Source organism: Mytilus trossulus, chromosome 2 (assembly GCF_036588685.1).
Source record: "Mytilus trossulus isolate FHL-02 chromosome 2, PNRI_Mtr1.1.1.hap1, whole genome shotgun sequence".
Lineage (NCBI taxonomy): Eukaryota > Metazoa > Mollusca > Bivalvia > Mytilida > Mytilidae > Mytilus > Mytilus trossulus.
In genome coordinates, this window is record NC_086374.1 from 16,361,159 (window position 1) to 16,386,104 (window position 24,946).

Sequence of the window (24,946 nt, forward strand, 5' to 3'; positions counted from 1 at the left end):
TAAATAGTTATCAAAGGTACCAGGATTATAGTTTAGTACGACAGACGCGCGTTTCGTCTAGATAAGACTCATCAGTGACGCTCATATCAAAACATTTATAAAGCCAAACAAGTACAAAGGTTGAAGAGCATTTAGGATCCAAAATTCAAAAAAAAATGTGCCAAATATCTTCAACTACAATTCTGATATCATATTATGACAACAAATAATATTTTTCAAAAACATTTTTACAAAAATTAGAGTGCATTAAATTTACTTTCAATACAACGAAGCCATATACAAATGCATATCAAAATGTCAAAAAATGTGTTATAGAAGTTTGTTCCGAAATATACAAATATAGTTTTATGAAGACGTTGATGTTGTTACCAATATAACCATAACAAGGGTAAATGTCAAGGCAATGCATACATGGACGGAAAGAAGTATTTTCCTGAGTTTCCATGCCTGAAAATAAAATAAAAAAGTAAAATGTAAAAGTAAAACCACAAAAATACTGAGCTCCGATGAAAACTCAAAAAGGACAGTCCATAATCAAATGGCAAAATCAAAAGCTGAAACACATCAAACGAATGGTTAACAACTGTCATATTACTGACTTGGCACATTGATTTTCTTATGTAGAACATGGTGGATTGAACTTATTTTTATAGCTAGCTAAACCTATCATTTTAAATGGGTTTTTTTTCTGTTAAAGAACCAGCTCATACAAATTTATTCGAAGTTTTGTCTAACAAGTGTTTTGTCCCTTCGAAGGTCAACACGACTTTGTTTTTCAAGAATGATGAATGATTCCTTGAGAAAAAATCTTACTGAAGCATTCTCATTGTGACATATAATATGAATTTACGATTCAATCCGTGTATCCTAAAGATTAAATAAACCAACAACATTTGAAGAGTGTTCTATAAAGGACTTTTAAGTTTAAAAAATAATGAAATCGTCATCTATTATCTATTTCTCGTTTCTACCAATTTCATTGACTTACATAAGGAGGTCTATCGGTTTCTATATTTTGTGGTGATGGTTTGTTGTCTCTTGGTAGTTTATGCATTTCATTCGCTGTCAAATAAAAATAAGAGTTTATGTTAAAATCAATTAAACAAATGTTTTCCTATGCATACTATAAAGTAAAACTTGGTATATAAGTGGTATGTTTAAGCCACAGACAAAGGTATGAAACCGATAAAATCAGATTGAGTTGTGAAATGACAAAGATATGAGGAGATTCTTCTTAATTAAGCGCCACTATGATAGACTAAACAAACTCAAAGAATCACACAATACCATTATAATAAAGAAATACATCTGGTATTAGTAACTTACAGTTTAATTGATACGTTTCCTCCTGCTTTATTATATTCTTTTCTTTAATGAGAAGAACTTCGAATATGACGATCATTATGCATTTGAGCACTTCATGAACGATTAAAAAATAAAAGGCAGTTTCGGTTACATTCGCCTTCTTAAGTTGTATTCCAATGAAAATATTAACAGCTGAAAAAGAAAGAACAAAGACTTCTTGACAATCTGTGTTCAGACAAAGTTGTAACATCGACAATCGACACAATATCGATTCATGAGCAAATACAACATGCATAATCGTACACAATATTAATAATTAATATCTTCTTATTTTGAAGAGCATACTAATTTGTCATTTTTTTTTTATTAACATAACAAACTGGCATACTAGCCTACAATTTAAGAAAGAATCTGGTTTACTGTGATTGATAGGTATCAAATCCAAGAGATGCCATTTGGTAATCATGCAGTAAATTAAATATTCATGCAAAATGTTAAAATTCATGGTATCGTATGTTGTCATCTAAGTGTCTGTTGTTTATATTTGTCGTTTGGAAGCTGTCTTATTATTATCTAACCCCTCACCGCATCCAGTTCTCACAAGAAATTTTGCTCCATTCGTAGGTTTACCTTCTTGGTAATAAAGTATTGCAAGAATTGCATCCATTCACGTTGACAAAAAGTGAGATCATAAGTTTGAAGTGGCACTTCATGAGTAGCAGTTATCAATGCTATGTGTTTTCTTAAAAAATCGTAAATTGTTTTGCAGTTTTTGTACTGTGGATGTCACATTTCTATTCCATCAAAGTCACTTTGGTCATATTTTATAACAGTTGCCGTTTACAAAGTTCTCTGTTGAATTAATTCATTTAACTATAAACTTGTACTTACGCCCTAATATTAAAGAACCGAGACCCACAATACAATGAGTACAGTAGAAAACAGGTCTGTATTTACTATCCATGTCCGGTCTTAAGATACCAAGCATTGGCTAAAATATAATAAAACAGTATCAAAATAGCGTATTAAAAAGTAACATATTGCTATAAAATTAGCTACAACAATTTGCGCTAGAATGCGTAATTATAGGGTAAGGATATTTTGCTTTGATAGAAGAAGCTATTCTCTAGGCCTAAAAAATAAACCATCATGACAAGATAAAGTTTAAATCATATTGACCCATCAATTGATGAACACACATACTATATTTTGATAACAAGTGCAAGAAAGAGTTAACAACAGCTGCTACTTATAAACGGCAAAACATCGAAACATAAAAACAAAACACAAACACAAAACTACAGTTAAAGCTGACATAAAGAAGGCCAACCTCAATTTGAAAGGTCCTTATCAAGGTATAATTTCAAAGTTTCAATTAAGAATCATTGATTCAATATCCCCCTTTCCCCAATAACTCTATTTCAAAGTAACAATTACTTGAAAAACAAACCATGCAGGTTGTGTATCATATCAACTTGGAGATATGTATATATAAGTGCAGTTTTGACGTTTGACATATTAAAATGGAAAGTTCACAATCTGATTTAAGAATCCCTTCTGTTGTCTTAAACATAAATTCTTAACAACCATCTACTGTAAAATTCTAGATACAACTGACTTGTGTACTGTAAATGAATTTACGCTTATTTCAAGTTTAACCGGATAAATGCAATCAACTTAGTGAAAGTTGTTTCCTATATGAATGCCCACTGAATGTTTAAAATCATAACTTTTGATAAAATAAAAAAAAAGCATCAAACATATTGTCAAATAAAATAAGTAAAAAGTATTTTTGTATTTTTACTAAATAGTTATTTTTCGGAGTCGATTTATATATTTTGTATATCATATATAATCTCCTAAAATCTATAGAAAGCCGATTAAAATTAAACAAATGGAAAACATAGTTTCTCAAGTAAAACAGAAAAGAGTGTCTTATATTTCTCCAAAATAGGGACAGATAACAGAGATACAGTCAAACTCATAAATCGAAAATAAATTGACAACTCCATGGCTAAAAATGCTCTTGTTATTACAAACCCGGTAAATGGTCTCATTCGGTAGGTCACATTTATGAAAGGGAAGGGGATTTTAGTTATGATGTAAGGAACATATCCGATATCATCTGTGAAACGGTTATTCCATAACATTCAACCAACTTCGATTCAGCATTAGAGTATACTTTTTTTCAACTGAAAAGTTTTCAATGCCAAATAGTCAGGTCAGCTGTTGTTTGCTATTATTCCTTCAATCAATAGTTTGTTCACATGAGATGGCGAAGCTTAACCCCAAGTTTTTGGTGGGGTTCGTGTTGTTTATTCTTTAATTTTCTATGTTGTGTAATGTTTAGTATTGTTTGTCTGTTTGTCCTTTTCATTTTTAGACATGGCGTTGTCAGTTTTTTTTTCGATTTATGAGTTTCACTGTCCCTCTGGTATCTTTCGTCCCTCTTTAAAAAGAAATGGTAGCATCGGTTGTAGACATAAAGCAGTTCCTTCCAGAACGTGCACTATGTGTCTAATCTTGGCTACGGTTGCTAAATACAACATAAATCTATAACAAGAATGTGTCCGTAGTACACGGATACCCCACTCACACTATCATTTTCTATATGGTCAGTGTACCATGACATTGGTGTGAAAATTCTTATTGGACATTCAATTTAGGAAGATCATATCATAGGGAACATGGGAACTTAGTATCAAGTTTATTGGACTTTATCTTCACCAAAAACTACCTTGACCAAAAACTTTAACCTGAATCAGGACATACCGATACACGAACGAACAAACAGACAAACGAACGAACGAACGGACGCACATACCGGAAAATATAATGCCCTTCTACTTATAGAAATGTCGTAACTTTGCAGGAATCATTGAATAAGAACTATCAAGAAAGTCACTAAGATTGACCAACGTTAGATTAGCAAATAGAATGTTAATTAAATACTTACATTTATTATGACCAAACAAAGAATAGTTATGCCGATAATTGGATGAGCATTTTCAAATCGTGTATCTCCAATCTAAAACAAGATTTAGTGTATAAAGCTATATTTAAAGCACGATAACAACACACAAAACAACAATGTTATGAAACATTTGATTACCAAATTGGATTCAATTATGACTTTGTTAACGGTTTTGTTTTATTAATTCAGAACACATTTTGTAAGCTTTAAGACTGTTTGGAATTGTCTATAACGATCAATGTAACAATCAAGTGCTTCAAAGAATAGTGCAATGTGATAAGGACTAGTCCAAGCCTTACATCTTTTTTAGAAATAGCTGAAATATTAAGCGAACTTTGCTAAGTACGATATTGTACTTGTGTAGAACTATTTCCTAAATCATTTGTCTTTACTTTTGACCAGTTTATTTGTATTTTAGTGTCAATGAATTTGGGAACTCGTATTATCATATATATAATTATTTAATATTATCTTTATAAATAACATGAAATGTTTGATATCAACCGATGATACATTACTGCAGTTGCACAACGGCATCATCTGCATCTTATTGTTTTTTCTTCAATGATTTGAACATTCCTTTGTTAATATAAAGATGTGATTAAAAAAATCTTGAACTTGGACATATTAACGAAAGGATGTATTTGAAATGAATTGTTTAAGAACATCACATTCAATTCAAATGTAAACTCAACTGTTAAGAACAAGTCTTATGTTAGTATTCTTATATGAAAAATGTAACAGTATTTGATTTTGCTGACAACAGTTTTGATCAATTAGAAACAACACAATGTGGAACGACTTCAACTATATGTAGGAGACATGAGAAACTTGTAAGGCACTATAAAAAAAAATACAAATCAATAGATAAAAGAATATGTGGTATGAGTGCCAATGAGACAACCCCCAATCAAAGGCACAGTTTATTAAAGTAAACCATTATAGTTCAAGGTACGGTCACATAGCCTTGTTTATATCTAAATTTTAAAGCATCTTTAAGCTATAAGAATTTTGCAAACAATTAATAATCAATAAAGATAGTATTCAATCAATTAATTCATAACCAATAACTCCATTGATATGGTAAGTATCACTGTATGGCGGCAACTTGTAGATATAAATTCATAAACTTATAAATCAATGGTTTATAGGTCTCTGATATACACACTTATCATTCTAATGTTTAAAAAAAAATCGAGAATGGAAATGGGGAATGTTTCAAAGAGACAACAACCCGACATAGAACAAACAACAGCAAAAGGTCACCCACAGGTCTTCAATGCAGCTAGATATTCCCGCACCCGGAAGCGTCCTTCAGCTGGCTCCCAAACAAATATATATACTAGTTCAGTGATAATGAACGTCATACTAAACTCCAAATTGTACACAAGAAGCTAAAATTAAAAATAACACAAGACTAACAAAGGCCAGAGGATGCTGACTAAGGACAGGTGCAAAAATACGGCGGGTTTAAACATGTTTATGAGATCTCAACCCTAAGCCTATACCTCTAGTCAATGTAGAAAAGTAAACGCATAACAATACGCACATTAAAATTCAGTTCAAGAGAAGTCCGAGTCTGATGTCTGAAGATGTAACCAAAGAAAATAAAGAAAATGACAATGATACACAAATAACAACAGACTATTAGCAGTTAACTGAAATGCCAGCTCCGGACTTCAATTAAACTGATTGAAAGATTATGTCTTCATCATATGAATATCAGGCACAATCCTTCCCGTTTGGGGTTTAGTATCATACCATCATAACATATATGAGAAGAACACAACCCGTGAGATGCCAACAACTGTTTAAAAAAAATGTGTTTAGTTCCGATGCAAAGACCCTATAAGTGAATCAATATAAACGCCAAAATATACAATCTGTAATGACCTGACAACAATATAGTAACTATATCCTTTCTAAATAAGTCTATTTAAAGGTATTGTTAGCCTCTGAAATGAATACTGACATTTGTGTGCTTTATAAAGAATATTTCTATACAAAATTGGATGTGAAATACCTGAACGTATAAGAAGTCTGCATGTTGAGCTATATTTATGAATGATGTCCTTAAAACGATGATAAAATTTAATAAATGTTTTGACTAGTCTGTGATATCGAAAACCCTGGTGTACTAATTTTTCAGTAATACATAAATTTCTCTCGTTGAAATCTAAAACATTGTTACATTCACGAGCGAATCGTACAAGTTGAAATATATAAACACCGTAAGATGGTGACAAGGGAACGTCACGATTTAAAATTGGATAATTAACGATAGGAAATGACAGTGGTCATTTTCAGTATTAGCTATATTTCAAGTAAGTTCAACAGGATAAAAAAAATTATTATACATACTGAAGTCGTCATTATTGAGAGCCAAAGTATCTTCCAAATATCTAAAAGTATTATTAACTTTGTGTATAAGATGTCTTTTCTTTTTTAATGTGAAAAGCTTGCAACAAAGTTCTTCCTTTCAAAAATCCACGAATGATCACTTACTTTCAAAGAGCCACGAATAACGACACAAATGGAGGTAATTGTCAAAACAGCTCCAATACTCATAAGAAGTCTGTGAACCTGGAAATCACATTGTCAGCTATAAAGAACTTCAAAATCAAATAACATTAAATAAAATTCAAATTGATAAAATAGCATAGAATACAATACAGTAAAATAAAAGCTCTTTGGGGCATCTAAAACCAACATAAATACTTCAATATCTACATGAATACTATCAGGAAAAAGGTTGTTACAATGTTTTATTGTAATTTGACTACTCATTTGAAGCAAACTAACTTTTTTGTAAGAATCAGAATTAAGTCATAGTTTTAGGTAGTCTTCAGTAAAGTTAAATTTTGTAAAACAGAAGGGAAATAGGTGAGCATACTAATTTTTTTTATTTGTAATAGTGTATTATGTCTTGTTTAGAGTTTATTATTGTCTTAAATTCAAGATTAAATGCGAAAAATTACAATTTATAGAACGAAAATGTTGACAAATAAGGACCAATTGTGCAAATCTCACAAATGCTATAAAATAATTTACCTGAAACCATACTGCAGAACCAAATATCTGTTTGCTAGACCAGAGTGGTTTAAAGTATCTAACAATCATATTTCCAATATTCATAAAACACATCCAGGCAATAATGGCTAACGAACCTGAAAAGGTAATACTAGTAGTATAAGCGTGAGCAAAAATATAGGAGGTGTTCTAGACCAAAGGAATTTTATGACCATAGTATTGTTTACTACATAATAATGGAAAAAATACTTATTATTCAATGATTAAACACTTTTCTTGTGGTAATTGATGTGTTAACTGTTAGCTCAAAAACTAGACAAAAGTCTGAGGGATTTCAGTTTGTTGGTCAGAGGCCAAGTTTCAAAATCCATTAACTCTTAAAAAAATAATGCGCTCGAGTTGCAGGAGAATAAATTTCGTTTAATTTATACTATCATCACATGTTCACCGACGTCTTACTGTATTTATTGACCATCATACCATAATAAAAATGTTTGACTTGTGTTGACAAATATCGTCATCAAATGATAACAATACAGCAAAACATTCTCTAAAGAAAGCTAGTTTGGCTGTGTGGAAATTATAAAAGAGTAACCACATTTAGTCGTAATTGGGACGTGAAATTTGACACCTTGCACAGGAAAAAGTAAATGACAAAACATAGAACTCCGAGGAAAAGTCTCTACGGAAAGTCCTTAAGCAAATGGCAAAAACAAAAGCTCAAACACATAAAACGAATGGATAACAATGGTCACATTCCTGACTTGGTACACGCGTATTCTTATGTCAATAATGGTGGCTTGAACCTGGTTCTATAGCTAGGTAAACCTCTCACTCGTATGACAGCCGCATGGAATTACATTAGAAGAGTGCCACGCTATATACAGGATAAAGAATTATTGCAACATCTATCTGAAGGAACAATAGCAAAATGTCTGCAACTATATACTATAAATTATATGGCAGGGGGCGTCTGAATCACTTAAGATACTGTTTAAGATGTCACCTTTAAGCATCTTTCATGCAATAACATAGCACAAATGCTTTAAAACTGTAACCAGAGCAAACATTTCAATTTAACCTGTATTAAACTTTATATACTTCGGTACTTTCGCAATACAGTCTTGTCATAAACAAAAATCTGTCTGAAAGAAGTACATATATTATAAAAGTTAGTTTGATAATTTAATCTAGTGATCTAAAGAGTGTAGTGAACGTTAACATTTGAATACAGTTACCATGTGCCTTTATTCTGGAAGGTTCGCCTTGTCCTACTTCAGCAACGGATTTTAGATCTACCTTCTCTGAAGACAGTGAATATTTGTGATGTTTTAACTTTATTCCTACAATTAGAGGTGCATAACCTATGAATTGCATTCTTGTTAACATGTTAACATATTTAATGTTTATTACGTATATTTATTATAACCAAGGTAAAACAAAAATCAAATTAAAACTGTTATATTTTACAGACTTTAGTCCAAAGAGTATTTATAACAGTTTTTTTTGAAAATAATAAAAGATTAGTCGAAGACTAAATCAATATACTTTATTTGATGTACCAATACAATTTTAAAAAGGAGGAAGTATGCACTTGTACAGTGTACTGAATTATTATCCTGAAGAACATATAAACTGTGTATCAATTGAGATAAGATAGTGTTTTGAAGTTAAAATATTACCTGGAAACCGAATTTTGACGCACAAGATGTTCGATAATTGTTTTCCTTCCCAAACGTTGGTTTAGATTTTAGGATGAGGATTAAAGACCCATCGCATACTTCAGTAGACAAAACAACCTTTACTTAGAAACATTAATCGGGGTTTATGTGCTGTTCGTTTTTATTCTGTTGTTAGTTACCACTAACATCAGTTATAAGGTCATTTTTATAAATTTACTGTTTGCAAAAAAAGAATTATTCTTAATACTTTAATAAGGATTTTCCTATCAGGCGTAGATAACCGTAGCCATGATTGGCACATCTTTTTAGAATTTCGAGTCATCAATGCTCTCCAACTTTGTCCTTGTTTTGCTCTCTTTACTATTTTGATCTGAGAGTCACTGGTGAGTCTCATGTAGAGGAAAGCACGCACGTATGATGTATTTAATTATAAGCCTGGTACCTTTTATAATTATTAGAATGTTGAAATGTCCGATTGTAATTTCTATTTGTATATTTCTCTGTTTTGAATGTTCTTGCATTTATTTGTACTGTAATCCTGTCATGTAATGTTGTCATCTTTGTGTTATATTTAACATTGCAATTAAAGTACAAGGTTTGGCTAGCCGCAAAACCAGGTTCAATCCCCCATTTTTCTTAAAATGTCTTGTATCAAGTCAGGAAAATGATAGTTGTTATCTAATAATTCGTTTCTGTGTGTGTTGCATTGTCGTTTTTTTTGTTGCACTTCAGTGTTTCTGCTGTTTCGTTATTTTCCTTCTAAAGGTGATATGTTTACCTCAACTTTCGTTTGTAACCCAGCCTTTTTTCGATTTTGATTTATGACTTTCGAACAGTACTACTGTTGCCTTTATTTATATTTGTTTCAGTTTACACATATCCATACGAACAAGACTACTATAATTACCTCCACTGGTCTTTCCTTGTGCATACATCATGTAGAAATGGGAATTTAGATCGAAAACCTTCGAATCTGTGTTAGAATTTGTTCTATTGAATGTACATGTAATGATGTTGTTCACGTAAAAGTGAACCAAATTTGATAGTCCGTTAGTTGGCTAAAATACAATAAATAAATATCACAAAATTTTGATACCAATACCGATCTATATAAGACTATGTACCATTATTTCAACATCTTGATGAATTAAATAAACTAAAAGATATTCTAAACCCCATCCCTGAATTTGTTTGTCATGTAGGAGTCTTCATTAAGCAGTCTTTAGAACTGAGGAAGTCAGACCCATGTCAGACAAGCTTATGATAGTGTTTTTTTACATAAATTTATAATTGAACTCTAAAATGTTCTACATGTATATATTGTATTGTATAACATTGTTTAATTGTATTTCTTGAATTTTATGGGTGTAATTTTGCAATACAGATTATATATATAATAAAACCAATTAATCGTGGTTTAAAAACCAAATTAACATCTTAAAACTAATGTAATGTCGAAATTTATTTTAAATGGCAAGTATATCACTTTGCTGGGATCTGGACAAACACCATGCTTTCAAGTGACCCAAACAATACATATTTACAACTAAGAGTGTTTATGACAGGGAAAGTTTTTAAAGATTGTTTTGTTTAGTTTGACACAATATGCGGTACGGATATGTGTCATTTTATGCCAGTAACTAAGCAGTACGTTACATAAACAACAACTTGTTTTCCCTTTTCATATTAAAATAACTACGCAATTTCATCCATCTAAACAGTTTTTTTTGTTATTGTTGAAATTGAGATATTATACAAACATTACGTTACTGAGGACAATTTGAGTTATAATATATACCTGTAGAGTATAAGATATAAACTTAATCAATTAAATGGCTTTGTAGTCAAATTGACAAAACTTGAATAAAAATAGTATTTCAAAGGATTATCTTTTGAGTAAAAAGCAAAAGTCAAAAGAATACTGAACTCAATTTTGAAATACCGCAAAACGGAGAGACCATAATCTAAATTACAAAACACATTAAATGAATGGACAAAAACTGACATATATCTGACTTGGTACAGATATGTTTTTGCCCCACCTACGATAGTCGTTCGACTGTCCTTCTTCAGTATAAAGTTTTTGGTCGAGGTAGTTTTTGATGAAGTTGAAGTCCAATCAACCTGAAACTTAGTATACACGTTCCTTATGATATGATCTTTCTAATTTTAATGCCAAATTAGAGTTCTGACCCCCAATTATACGGTCCATTGAACATAGAAAATGAAAGTGCGCGTGGTGCATCTGTGTACTGGGGACACATTCTTGTTTTATTGAGAAAATGGCAGATTAAATCTTGTTTCATAGCTAGCAAAAAAATCATGTGCAATAATTTGATTTTCAAAAAATATTGTATATATATTAGAGTGAATAAACTTACATAAGTTACTAAGATGTTGTGATGTCCATGATTGTAAGAATTTTCGTAGCTGAAAGATCCACTGTTAGACATTAAACATGATGAAACACTAGCATCACCCTTCAAAAGTACAGAATCAAGAATAAATACTGATTGTAAATAATTATATATCAAGTGTTTTTATGTTTTATTCCACAGTTTCATGTGCTTTAAAGTAATCTAAATAGAATTTTAGAATAATTTTGTATTTGGAACCACTGAGTGAATGTAACTGCATGTGGAAATTTAATCCAAGAGTTATATCTTGCTCTGCAGTTACACTTTTTGTTTCGACATATTATATCATGGACATATTCCTTTTTTATATTTATTGGTTAGAAAATGTTAAATCATTGTAATTACTGAGGTTTTTATACATAAGGTATATAGCGCCTTTACGCGAATTTGGCACAACCTTTTGGAATTTTCGGTGTTGAAAGCTCTACAACTTTGTGTTTGATATGACCTTCTTACTGTTTTAATTCGAGCGCCACTGATTGCCTTAGGTAGACAAAACTAGTGTCCGGTGTTCAAAATAAAAAAAAAATAAAAAAAACTTGTATCTAAAGCGAGTCTGTATAAATTGAACAATTTATCAAGATAAAGTATAGAATGACAAAAGTACACGACATTTCATTAACTTATTTGTCGAATAGTGATTCAAAACAGACAGTAATAACCAAGGATTATTGATCTTTACAAAATCCACAAAAACCATAAAATCATGTATAAAAGAAGATGACAGAGATATATGACATACCATAGTCTGTGTAGGAGACAATCCAAAACACACGTAGTGGTCCGTATCTGTAGACAATGTTGCCTGTATAGTGAATTCTGTCGATGAATTACCACTTAACCAGGATACCAAATATGTACACGATTGTCCATTATCACAGTCACTATAACAACCCTTTGTTTTACCACATTCAGGATTTATCGAGAATGCCTGGAAATAATTAAGACATATAGGTAAAATATATCTTGAAAAGTTTTTTGGTTGGAAAGGATTTGATAAAATTAAAATTGAGAATGGAAATGGGAATATGTCAAAGAGACAACAACCCGACCATAGATCTCAAAAGTATGTTTTAAATTGAACTATAATTATTTGTTCTTATTTGTCTGTTTTTTATATGAAACTTTTCGGCTTTAACCACATTTACCAAGACAGAACGATTAAACTTACATAAGCATGTTCAGAGTGCATAAACAGCATTATTCCAACCACACAGTACACGCAAGATTCAAAGTCCATCATGTAAAAATTTACTGAAATATTATAAGATAAATACACACAAATAAAAGTGGTGTTACAATTGAATACCCAAATAGAATATAAACACAAAACATATGAATTGGAATTAAGTTACCCTTCCGGATCTTCTGAGATCAACCCTAGTTTTTTTTGGGGTTCGTGTTGTTTATTCTTTAGTTTTCTATGTTGTGTCATGTTTGTCTGTTTTTCGTTTTCATTTTTAGCCAAGGCGTTGTCAGTTTATTTTAGATTTATGAGTTTGACTGTCTATTTGGTATCTTTCGTCCCTCTTTTACACAAATGCTGAAATGCCACCTTCCCGCACACACCAGTTACCGGCATATTGTATTTTCCACTTACTTAGTTACTTTTAAAAAACGTGTAACAAAAGTACCGAACTCTCATGTAAATTAAAAAAGGGACTAACAAAATCAAAAGTTATTTACAAAAGAAACAAGAGGAAAACCACTGTCATATTTCTGAATTGTTGCAGGCATTCTCAAAAGGAGAAGATCTTTCAAACCTTTTTTTTTTGCTATATGGGGTGGTCATAAAGAGTATCTGTACGACAAACTGGTTTTATAAGGATTTAAAATTGACAATTGCAACAATTTTTGGACAGAAAAGCACAGATAATATAAGAGTTTTGGCAAATACAGTTGTTGTTAAAATCTCAACTACGATACTGTATTTGACGTTGATTCATAATTCTGATGAATGCATAAAATGATAATCTGTTTGACTTACTTTAACTTTGTAGTTAAAATGCAATCGACATTGTCTTCAGATAATCACAAATGTTAAAGATTAGGACAATAAAAGTACCACAAGTTTACAACCTAACATAACTTTCCGCTTGCGTAATTAATAACTTTTTTAAAAATAATTTCAACTAGACAAAATCAAGTATAACACTAAAAAACCTAATTGAATAAACAAAAATACTTCGTATCGAAAACTGACATGTATATAACTATAAGATAACAACGAAATGCAGTTGTTCATTTAGTACTGTATTAGCCCAGAGATGGATTTGGGACATTGAATAATTAAACCGCTGTTTCAATCACGAGAACTAACTATCATGCTTAATGATAAATGAACAGCCTCCTTTTTTTTCAATAAAACATAAGAGTTTTGCTTTTTTATTAATACCGCGTAAGCTGATTTCAACGCATACGTCACGTCTTATCGGTGAAATTCTTGATCTATGACTTTGAGACTATCGATATAGTTATATTATACCTAGCTGTATCGAATTACACGTATATTATCCATTTTAGGGTGTACAAGGGGTAATTGTAAAAGAAAAAAACATCACCAGGGAAAGCCGATAAATTTTTTTGGGGAGCGAAGATATTTAAAAACTTTAAGAATATAAATGCGAAATTTTCTCAACAAAACAGTTAAAATCATCCGTTGACTTATGTAAATAGAACCCTAGGAATTATTAAGTAATAGATAAACGTTATATCTTAAACTCTAAACTTTGGCCGTATGATTTAGTACTAGGGATCAGCTTAGCAGGGCGTTATGCATACATTGTCACTTCAGGAAGTTCGACGTTTGAATTGTCTAATTTAGATAAGTTTACAGACAAATATTTTTAAGGTCATGCACTTATTGGCTGGTGCAACTATTTGACATTTTATAAATAATAAAAACAAAATCAAAGATTGTGTAATACCGATGTTAAAGACTCTGACAGTTAATGATAAAGATTCTTCTGTGGAGCGACAGAATTTCCATATTTCTTTATAAATAATATACTCAAGATGTCTATCCCTTGGCACAGGTTACTTTTGACAGATTTTGAACAACATTTTTGGAATTTCAGGTTTTCAAGGCTCACCAACATTGTAATATATTTGATTACATGTACACTTATTGAACATCTATCATTGAAACAAATCTAACGTTACAGCACATTTCAGTCAGTATGTAGCTAATGGTAATATCTTTGGTAAGCTTGCTTGTTAGCTGAACCGTGAAGTCACTGTTAGGTAAGGTAAACTTCCCTCCTTCAATAGTAGACTAGCCCAACAGATAAAATATCTATTTCTGTAGGACTAAGCTACTTTAAAAGGAGGGAAGTTTACTTTACCTAACAATGACTTCACGGTTCAGCTAACAAGCAAGCTAACCAAAGATATTACCATTAGCTACATACTGACTGAAATGCGCTGTAAGCGTATTAACATGTATGGTTTGTTTATGTGTATAAAAAGCGATTAATCGACGAAGCAAATTTTCCAAGAAGAGAGGCTATAAAATGCAAAAAAATATATATATTTAAATAAATATGAGCTAACATGAAAGGAGGGTTCTGAAGATGTTTCGTGTTGCTATCAAAACAGTTCAATGACCATAATAAAGATACATAAAGTGTCTGTATGATGGCAGGTTATCATTGATATATAAAAAGTAAAATCACAAAAATACAGAACTTAGAGGAAAATCAATTCGGAAAGTCCGTAATCACATAGCAAAATCAAATAACAAAACGCATCAATAAACGAATGGCCAAGATGTCATATTCCTGACTTGGTACAGGCATTTTCAAATGTAGAAAATGGTGGATTAAACCTGGTTCTATAGCGCTAACCCTCTCACTTTATTAACAGTCTCATCAAATTCCGTTATATTTACATTGATGCGTTAATTAAACAGACACAATAAATAAAATAGTCTAAATATGGGTACATCAGTCATCATCGTATAACAATTTTTCGAGGAACAATTTAACAGAACACAAACACATCTACTATCTACGAATACATTGATTGATTTGAGTTTCTGACGTCAGAATTTTTTTTATACATGTACTATAGTTTCGAAGTAGAGTATTTATTTTAGTTTAAGTCATTTAATTATGTTGGACCAATCGCAATGGTCCAAAAAATTAATAATAATAGAGTTGCTACCTGCCCTAGAAAAGATTGAAATAGAGGTGTCACATATATTTTGTTCAAGTAATCATAAATACTTTGTATCTTAGAGAGATTGACGAAAAGTCTTTACTGACTGTTAAATACACATTTTCCTTACCTTAAAAAGTATAAAACGAGTACTTATCATGGAGTAAATCGGGTACACATAACCATCTCCACTTTTTGACCTGTTTATCATTAACATACTACATTAAGTTCAAAGGAAATTACTTATTTTTTCAAATATATATAACCTAAATGATATATGTTAGCCATTGCTAAGTTGATCAAAACACAAATAAACAATAGTAGTTACCTGATGCATTCTTTAATTAATCCGCTGATTTTATATAACAATCTTCTGTCTTCTTGGTGACTGTTTACATATCACACTTATCATGTTTATGACAAATAAAAAAGATAATAAATGTGTGTATTGTTTGTATCGTAATATTGCTTTCGAAGAAAAATAAAAGAATGGGTATAACAAACAAAAAAATCATCGAAGACACCAGGCTAGCAATTTTGTAAAAAAAAATCTTCGGAAGTGCTTGTATTTAAACAGTTGGCGGGTCAAATCATGGACAAAGTTTTATATGATTTAAATAAAAAATTAACAAAATATTGTTTTCATCATCAACAAAAATGGCTTAAACAATAAACACGACATGAAGTGATATAATCAAAACAATAAGTTACTATCAACTTTTTTTCAGCGGTTACAAATAGTTATCAAAGTTACCAGGATTATAATTTAGTACGCCATACGCGCGTTTCGTCTACATAAGACTCATCAGTGACGCTCATATCAAAATATTTATAAAGCCAAACAAATACAAAGTTGAAGAGCAAAGTTGACAAAGCTTGTCTTTGAAATCAACAATATTTTGAACAGTAGTTTATAACTCCGACATTAAAGTACAATAGTACTTGATGTTGATACAGATAACAACAGTGTCCTAAAACTACGACAATGTCATTTGATAAATTACATTGTTTCAAACGTTTACTATGATTGGATACTAGCAGTAGTTCATTACTAGTAATTAAAACAAAACAAAACCAAACAAACAAAAAATGTAAAAAATAAAAATGAATAAATAAATCAATATTCTATAAATACGATGATAAGAGACAAAGAACTAAAGTTAGTCAGACAAAAATAAGGCAGACATAAAACGGAAAAAAAACTAACAAAATTGAAAAAAATATATCAAACTCGTGTAGCAAGATAAGAAAATCATCAAAATTGAAAACTAAATGAAACAGTCAACCATTAAAATATTAATAGATTAAATAGTTATTAAAGTATATTAAAAAGTAAAATCACAAAAATACTGAATTTAGAGGAAAATCAATTCGGAAAGTCCATAATCACATGGCAAAATTACATGTAAAACTGTCACTACCGATGTAAAAAAAAAAGCAGACGGTTAAATAGTTACGCAAAAGGCAAAGTAATCAGATAAGGAACACGTTTTTAATAATAGACATAAATGGACTAGACAATGTTCGACCAAAAAAAAAGGGTTTCATCAAACTATCAAAAAAACCTCACAACCGATAAGACAACGTCATAATGTAAACCGTCGGGTAGAGATATGATTTGAACACAACATTTGTTTGAAGCCAAAATAAGGGGACCAGTCAAATTAATGAGCGAAAAAAAAAAAAGCCACAAATCAGGCAAAGAGGAGACGAATAAAATCGTGACCAGATTTAAAATTAATCAACAACCCATAGATTGATATAATAATAAGAATAAAAAAAAAAGTTTTGAAACAATAAATAAAAACATAATTGTTATCAAAGGTACCAGGATTATAATTTAATACACGAGATGCGCGTTTCATCTACACAAGACTCATCAGTGACGTTCAGATCAAAATAGTCTAACACGTACAAAGTTGAAGAGCATTGAGATGCAAAAATTCCAAAAAGTTAATACGGCTAAGGAAATCGAGTCCTGGAATAAGAAAATAGATAAAAGAACAAAACCGAAAATGACTTAAGTTGGTAACAAAATAGAAAAGATAAAAAAAATATGTAAAACGAATAACTTGCGATGAAGATAGTAGTAAAACACTTTAATCTAAATTTAATGAATTAATAAAACAAAGGTGTAAAACTGTTAATGTAAAAGATCTTATTAGCCATGAAAGACCATCAAAGTTTGCAATTTACGTTAAACTTAAAAAAAAATACATTGGAAAATCGTTTGTTCATTAAAAGACAGTACAGGCAGGAAAAACGCTTGACATTTTTGCAAATAAAACCGTTTGTTTATTGTTTATAAACCCTACTTCTTTAAAACTGAATATACATTTATGTTTGGGTTAATATCTACAGATTATATTCAAACATCTTGTCGTTAAATTGACGTTTATGCTTACATGTTCTTTTTTTTTATTATGACCGATCATTCTTAGAGATTACTTTATCACGAATTTTAAGGAAATTACTTACTTTTGATTAACAGTATAAAACTGTTCATCGAATATGAAATATGAACTAATGCAATTGAGATTTTATTACTTTAGATGAACTTAATTATAACGCCAATGCAGATTAATATGACACTAATGTTGACACATATTGAAATATGAGCGGAATACTTCTCAAGTAGATTGACCAGTATGCGAAAAAAGAAATATCCTGTTGAGTATCTAAAATCATAAGAATACAGAACATTGTTTTTTAAGATAATCATTTACTTTGACAATATTCATTCTTTTTCTTTTTGGTATCCTTTTGGTCGCACATGATTAGACACTGTTGTGTTTTTTATCTGCATAGTATTGAACACTGTGGCATGTTTTTAGTCCAAAGAGTTTTGGACATGTTGTGTGAATTAGTTTTAAACAAAACGTTAAGAAAAATGAATATTGTGTTGTTTACCATGCTTTACTTTTGAAAGTTTTTTGCCTTGAGTGCCATCATCATTGATTAATATTTATTTGTTTTGTTTAATGGAATAAATCTACACAACTGCCCAGAAACAGTTTTAATACTTTACAGATAGGTCGATTTACTCGTTTACACTAATTAAACAAGACTATGCATCATTAGATAAGATGTCGTCGTGTTTTCTATCAATGAACCATGACCTGAAAGTGTTGTTATAGGTTACAAGAGCGCAATTACTTGTTTACATGTTTTTACCCCAAGATAGTACTCAGAATAGAATCCTATACGGCTTCTGATAGGTTGATACAGGATTGGAATTATATTTAATCGAAAGCTTATCCAGTTAGGTTTAAAAATTGCCGAAAATCATATTTACAGTTTACGAAGAATATAAAATATCTTCTATTTCTGTACGTCGATCCCATTAAAAATATGCATTTTTCATTAAGCGAAAAAAGTAGACGGTATTTTTCGACTGCATTTTTAGTCGATTTGAGCCGCATAACCCTATATATGTTTTTAGTTGTAATGCAACACTGGCATTTCAAGTAACAGGAACTGCTACCAGTTTTTCCCTAGTTTGTGTAGTCTTTAGGATTAAAATACGGAGCACTAGTTGTACCCTATGGAAAATGCATTACGAATAATTGCGCTCTTGTAACCTATACTATAGCGCAATGACAGCAAAATGTCAATTTAAAATCAAAATGGCCATCTTTTGGAGTTTTATAAGGTAATATGACATTCATATGTTCAAATGTCGTGCAAGGAACGGTATAAATACGAACTGAATACTACTCACGCAGCAGAGAAAAAAACTCCTAGGTTTCAAAACGTTTCCTTAGGTTTTTGACATTTTCTAATTGTCGTTTAAAATAAATGACCAAAGAAACAGAATGCCAATTTAAAGTGAAAATGGATCGCGTTTCTAGAGTAAAATTAATGGGTAGTTTAAATTTGTCGTTAAATGGTTTCAACTAATGGATGTCTTTTTTTTTTTATCAGGAAGCACTTAGTTTATTATGGGAAAGTATGAAATAAGACATGAATGTTCTTTGTTTGTAAAACGTTTGTTCATTTGATTAGGTTAATCAACCTTTTCTCCCTTTGATTTGGGTTTGAATATATTCAGATGAACAGAACATTACGAAAAAGATGCCGAAAGTGTAGATCTCTAATAGTTATTTATAGACTATATACGGATATTTTTATTCTATTTGTAATAACTCATGCTTACGACATCCGGGTTGCTTCTATGTATTATGTTCAAATGAATTAGAAGAGATCGATATCGTGACAATTTACAAGGTTAAGTATTTTTAGTAAAGCCTATAATCATTTTAAAACACGATCTGCGTACCACTCCTTACCGACACATATAATTTTGTATCCATCAAAATAAGGACAGAAACAAATTTCAATTTCTGCAACCTGTATCATTCCTTTTAATTTGGATTCATGTGATTTCCTTAATTTGTTTTTGTTACCTTAATTTATAAACTCTTAATAATTCAAGCACATCAAACGAATGGTAAACAACTCTCATGGTCCTGACATGGTTCAGACATTTTCTTATGAAGAAAATGGTGAAATATACATGGTTTTATAGCTAGCTAAACCTCTCACTTGTATGACAATCGCATACAATTTCATTCTACTGACAATGATTTGTGAACACACCAAACAGACGTAATAGATAAAATGTATAAAAGTCACATATAAAACAAAAATACCGAGCTCTGTTGAAAATATAAAACGGAAAGTCCGTTATCAAAAGGCAAAATCAAACGCTAAAACACATCAAACGAACAGGTAACAACTGTCATATTCCTGACTTAGAACAGGTATTTTCGTATGTGCAAAATAGTGAAAGAACGTTGTTTTATAGCTAGCAGCTAAACCTCTAACTTGTATGACAGTTGAAAAAATCCATTGTATTGACAACGATGTGGGAACACAACAAACAGACACAATATGTAAATATGTCAAATATAGGGGTACAACAGTCAACACTGTCATTATCAAAATCACTATACAAACCATATTAGACAAAAAGCTACCCTGTAGGCAATCAAAAACCACACGACGAAGAGTATAGACAATATTTCGACCCAAATGAAACACAAAATTATTCAGAAAAACTTCATTTAGTATGTTTTTCTAAAGATTTAGAGACACCAATCAAAGCTGTTTGATATCTCGATATCAACATAAAAATTGGACAGTTTCTGCTGCACCAGAGACTACTTTTCGACAAATCAATTTGTTAAAACAGGAAATGTGAAACGTATAATTGAGATACCTTCGTAAAACATAAAAGATGATGGAGATGTGGCTCTGTTTCAGAGGAATATCAGAAAAAACTACCTTTAGTGAATATATTGGGATTTGGTTGTTTGAGCACAATTTTTGTGCTCCGAGACCAGAGTAAAGTTTCATGTCAGAAATGCATGAACGGAATAACAGATATTGCTAAATTCATGTTCCTTTGAAATAATTATAGAGGCATACCAATATGTTTTTGTTAATTACTTCAATTTCGAGCATTCGAATCTATGTTGTTTGAAGTTTAAAATAACTCAGTATCGTGATTGCACTCCCGTATGGTCGATGCAACTGCTGGTTTCGTACCCGAGGGTATCACCAGCCTAGTATTCAGCACTTCGGTGTTAACATGAAAATCGATTATATGAACATTTTACGAAATTTACTGTTTGCAAAAGTATGCATTTATTATTCGAAATTTTGAATGGATTTAGCTTCTTTGTTTTTTATAGCATCCCAAAATATTTTATAGATTCTTGTACAAAACAGTTTGACCTCTAAAACTGTGTCTCAGATTTCTAAAAACATCAATAAAACAAATTTTACACCCAATTGAATTTAGTGGTCTATTATGAATTGATGTTGCAAACTTCATTGAAGATTTATGAGAGAATAAAATGCAACAGGACAAATCTGAGACACTCTTTTGGATGTCAAACTGTGTTGTGCAAGAATCTATAAAATATTTTGGGATGCTATGAATAACAAAGAAGCTAAATTCATTCAAGTATGGACATCACAATATGGCAACTTATTACATAATAATTAATCATATAATAATTATGTCATTATGAAATTATCACAATTTGAAAGATTAATCCTTCTTCTTTCTTTTGGTACCTCATTTATAACATTTAAAGAAAGATGAGTATAATTGCATCAGTTTAAAGGTGTCTGATTGGGGATGAAAAATATTTGTATTGTGCTACCTTTACCGAAATAAGTACTGTATATGCATTCTGTTCAAACACATATACAGTGCTTTCACACATTATCCATTCGATCTTTTATTTTACCAACTTTGAACTATAATGTTATATATGTGATTTTGCATTGCAGCTAATGTATTCATAACAAGAGACGCTTATTCAGTTGACGCATCTTGCCTTACTCCTAGGAAGTTCATGCAATTTCCTCAGTATATCAATAAAATGTGCTTAACACCTTGATCTGTATTTTTCTAAACGATTTATTAGAATTGAGCATCGATAAACTACTGTTGCTAGTTCAAACTATGAAGTTTGAGATAATGTTCTTTGGATCAAATGGTTACGACGTCATCGTGAAAAATAGTAAGACGCAAAACTCGAAAACTCGTCTTAGGTCGAGTCTATGTTCTGTTCATTTGTTAAGATGATGGTATTTCTTTAAATGTTAGGATGTTTTGTGTTGTTGATCTTAAAACCAAGATGGTCGTCGATATGAAAAAATATATTACATTTAGAGGTGATTATAATTTTATATGACTATGATTTCTGAATACAGGTCTTACTCCATATGCGCTTTTGATCTTGAAATACTAATATGGTTGTATATATACTTCACATCTATGGTTTACTACACGCGTAGTTGACCATATCATGTTCGTTCATATATTTTATGATTTTAAATGTCAGTTTAAAATTTAAATGAGTTTGATTTTTTCTTAAGGGACTTCCCGTTTTTAAAAAATGTTTCCTTGGTGTTAGGTATTTTTGTTATTTTACTTTTTAGTATATATTAAAGTTTCACACAGGCTCTTAAGGAAACACCTGTTTCCAGCATCTGGTTGAAAGACGCTTACATACTGACTTCGTTGATTCTAACGTCACTGATTTGTCTTTTGTAGCCGAAATACGCGTTTAGCGATAAGGATTTGTATCCTGGTATCTATAATGAAGTTATGTCGGATTATCAATAATTGATCCCTAATTTCCATCTGTCATAACTCATATACATCACAAAATACAAAAAAGTTGAAATGAACAGGTATTATCTGATTTAATAACAATGACAATAACGATGACCATTCATACGAACAATCTTTTATTAGAAAAATTGCAAATAAATTTTCAAACTCAATGGATCTATAAAGGAATTTGATGCGACTATCATACAAGTGAGATGTTTAGCTAGCTATAAAACCAGGTTAAATCCACCATTTTCTACAAAAGAAAATGCATGTAACAAGCCAGGAATATGACAGTTGATATCCATTCGCTTGATGTGTTTGAGCTTTTGATTTGCCATTTGGTTAGGAACTTCCCTTTTTGAATTTTCCTCGGAGTTCAGTATTTTTGTGATTTTTACTTTTTTCATTACAATTCACAAAAAACTAACATAAAAACACCAGACACAGAGCATCCATACAAGAGTACTCGCAGTCACTAAATGAAAGCCAGTTCAATTTCAACTGCAACTTGTAAATCAATCATGTTCTCACAGACTAAATTATCAATCGACATTTTTGAAACAAGGATATCTAGCTAATGTATTCACGAATAAAAAATATTTGTTGAAGTTTGAATAATATGTTTAAGTCCACCAGCACAAACGGTAGTACTGAAAACGGTTTTCTTTCTTGAGTTTTTTTAAAATGTAGATAAAGAAGTAGATGAGGTTTTCTTTTATTAAGCGAAGACATGCTATACAATGTTGTATTGTTGCATCATCATCACATTTTTGTATTCATCTCTCTATGAAAACCAATGATCGGAAAGACATTGTACTCTATTCATATTTTTTATTTAAGTTGTCATTGGTAACATAACAATACCATTAACGCTGTATAATCACTGGTATTAAGGAGATAATAGTAACTGCAATTACGATTATCCCAATATGGCGACGGCAGATATAGGTAAAATCTTTACAGTCAATTAACGTAAATGTAGCATGTTTTTGTCAATAGTTACTCAGCTGCAAGGTTTTTCTATACCATTACATCATATTTGAATCGTAAAGGTACACTGGAATTGTCTAAGCGCTTTGAAAATTGCCGTTGAAAAATTCGGGATGATAATCGTAACTCTATGGAATTTTTCTTGTTTGATAATCGTAATTTCTTTATCGGATAATAGTAACTGAAAAATTAAATGTGTCTTTCAGATTTCAATGGTATTGTGTGTATTAAAATGCCAACGTACAGTTAATTGATGACACTAACGGAAACTAAAATAAGAAATGAAGAAACTTACAGGTTAATATTTAAGACAAATTTACTTATATCTCTCTCGTTTTATTGGCTTTTTTTTTTTTTTTTTTACAAAACCGTGATTTCTTGTCACAGCCACTTTAAAAAAATTTTTTTTGATCTTTACAAGTATTTTGTTGTGCAGTCAGTACATGAAATTAGATTTAATTTTTTTTAAGCAAAGAAACATACTATTTTTAGAGGGACCAATAAGCTATGGATTCCTGGCATTTCCCTAGACGCCCTATTCAACATTTATGCTCAATATTTGCAAGAGATATAAACATAAGGGTCTTACAAAATAAATGATGTTTTAATAACGGCACTTAAATTATTGACAAAAAAGAGCACATCAAATGGACCAGAGTGACACCGTATTTTTGTTAATGTCCACTTCGAAACGGTTCAAATCTCCTTCAGGTTTTAAAATTATGAAACAAAATCAGCGTACAGCTTGATACGTGTTTTGATGAATATAATTATTCTTCTTACTATTGCAATATGGAGATTGTAAACATTTAAATATGTCCACTACAAAACGGTCACCTACGAAACAAGTATTGGAGACTTTTATTTCTTTTCAATTCTATTCGTTCAAAACAAATAGCAAGAGTTAGTTTCATGTAACTTTCAGTATGTTATCAACATAGTATAGGGTTGATGTCAACTACGAAACTTTTTGTCCACTACGATCCAAGCGGTTTTATCCACTCGACACTCATGAAAATGTCCACTACGTAACATAAGTTGTACGTTCATATGTGAAGTACTGTCTAATATTTATCGATAAAAAATAGTTCTCACATTCAGAAATGAGATCTTTCTAGTTTATAAAGTTAAACAAATTAGAATGTCTATAGGAGACATTAAAATGCAATAAGATGTGCGTTTAAAAGCAGTTTCGTAATGGACAAATGTCCCCTGCGAAACAGTACATGCATTATGAAAATGATATAATTTTAAA

At 30.9% G+C, this 24,946-nt stretch overlaps 1 protein-coding gene across 1 annotated transcript; it reads right to left on the reverse strand.

The window, feature by feature from the left end:
* Positions 1 to 272: 272 nt before the first annotated feature.
* LOC134705630 (putative ferric-chelate reductase 1) lies at positions 273 to 15,975 on the reverse strand. Its single transcript, XM_063564351.1, has 13 exons — positions 15,895 to 15,975; positions 12,580 to 12,662; positions 12,151 to 12,339; positions 11,373 to 11,471; positions 9,899 to 10,049; positions 8,548 to 8,652; positions 7,331 to 7,446; positions 6,785 to 6,862; positions 4,262 to 4,333; positions 2,197 to 2,296; positions 1,327 to 1,497; positions 989 to 1,062; positions 273 to 447 (listed from the first exon to the last, which is right to left on the reverse strand). Exons 2-13 carry the CDS (start codon positions 12,649 to 12,651, stop codon positions 346 to 348), a joined length of 1,329 nt encoding a protein of 442 aa, XP_063420421.1. The 5' UTR covers positions 12,652 to 12,662; positions 15,895 to 15,975; the 3' UTR covers positions 273 to 345.
* Between the last annotated feature and the right edge of the window lie 8,971 nt (positions 15,976 to 24,946).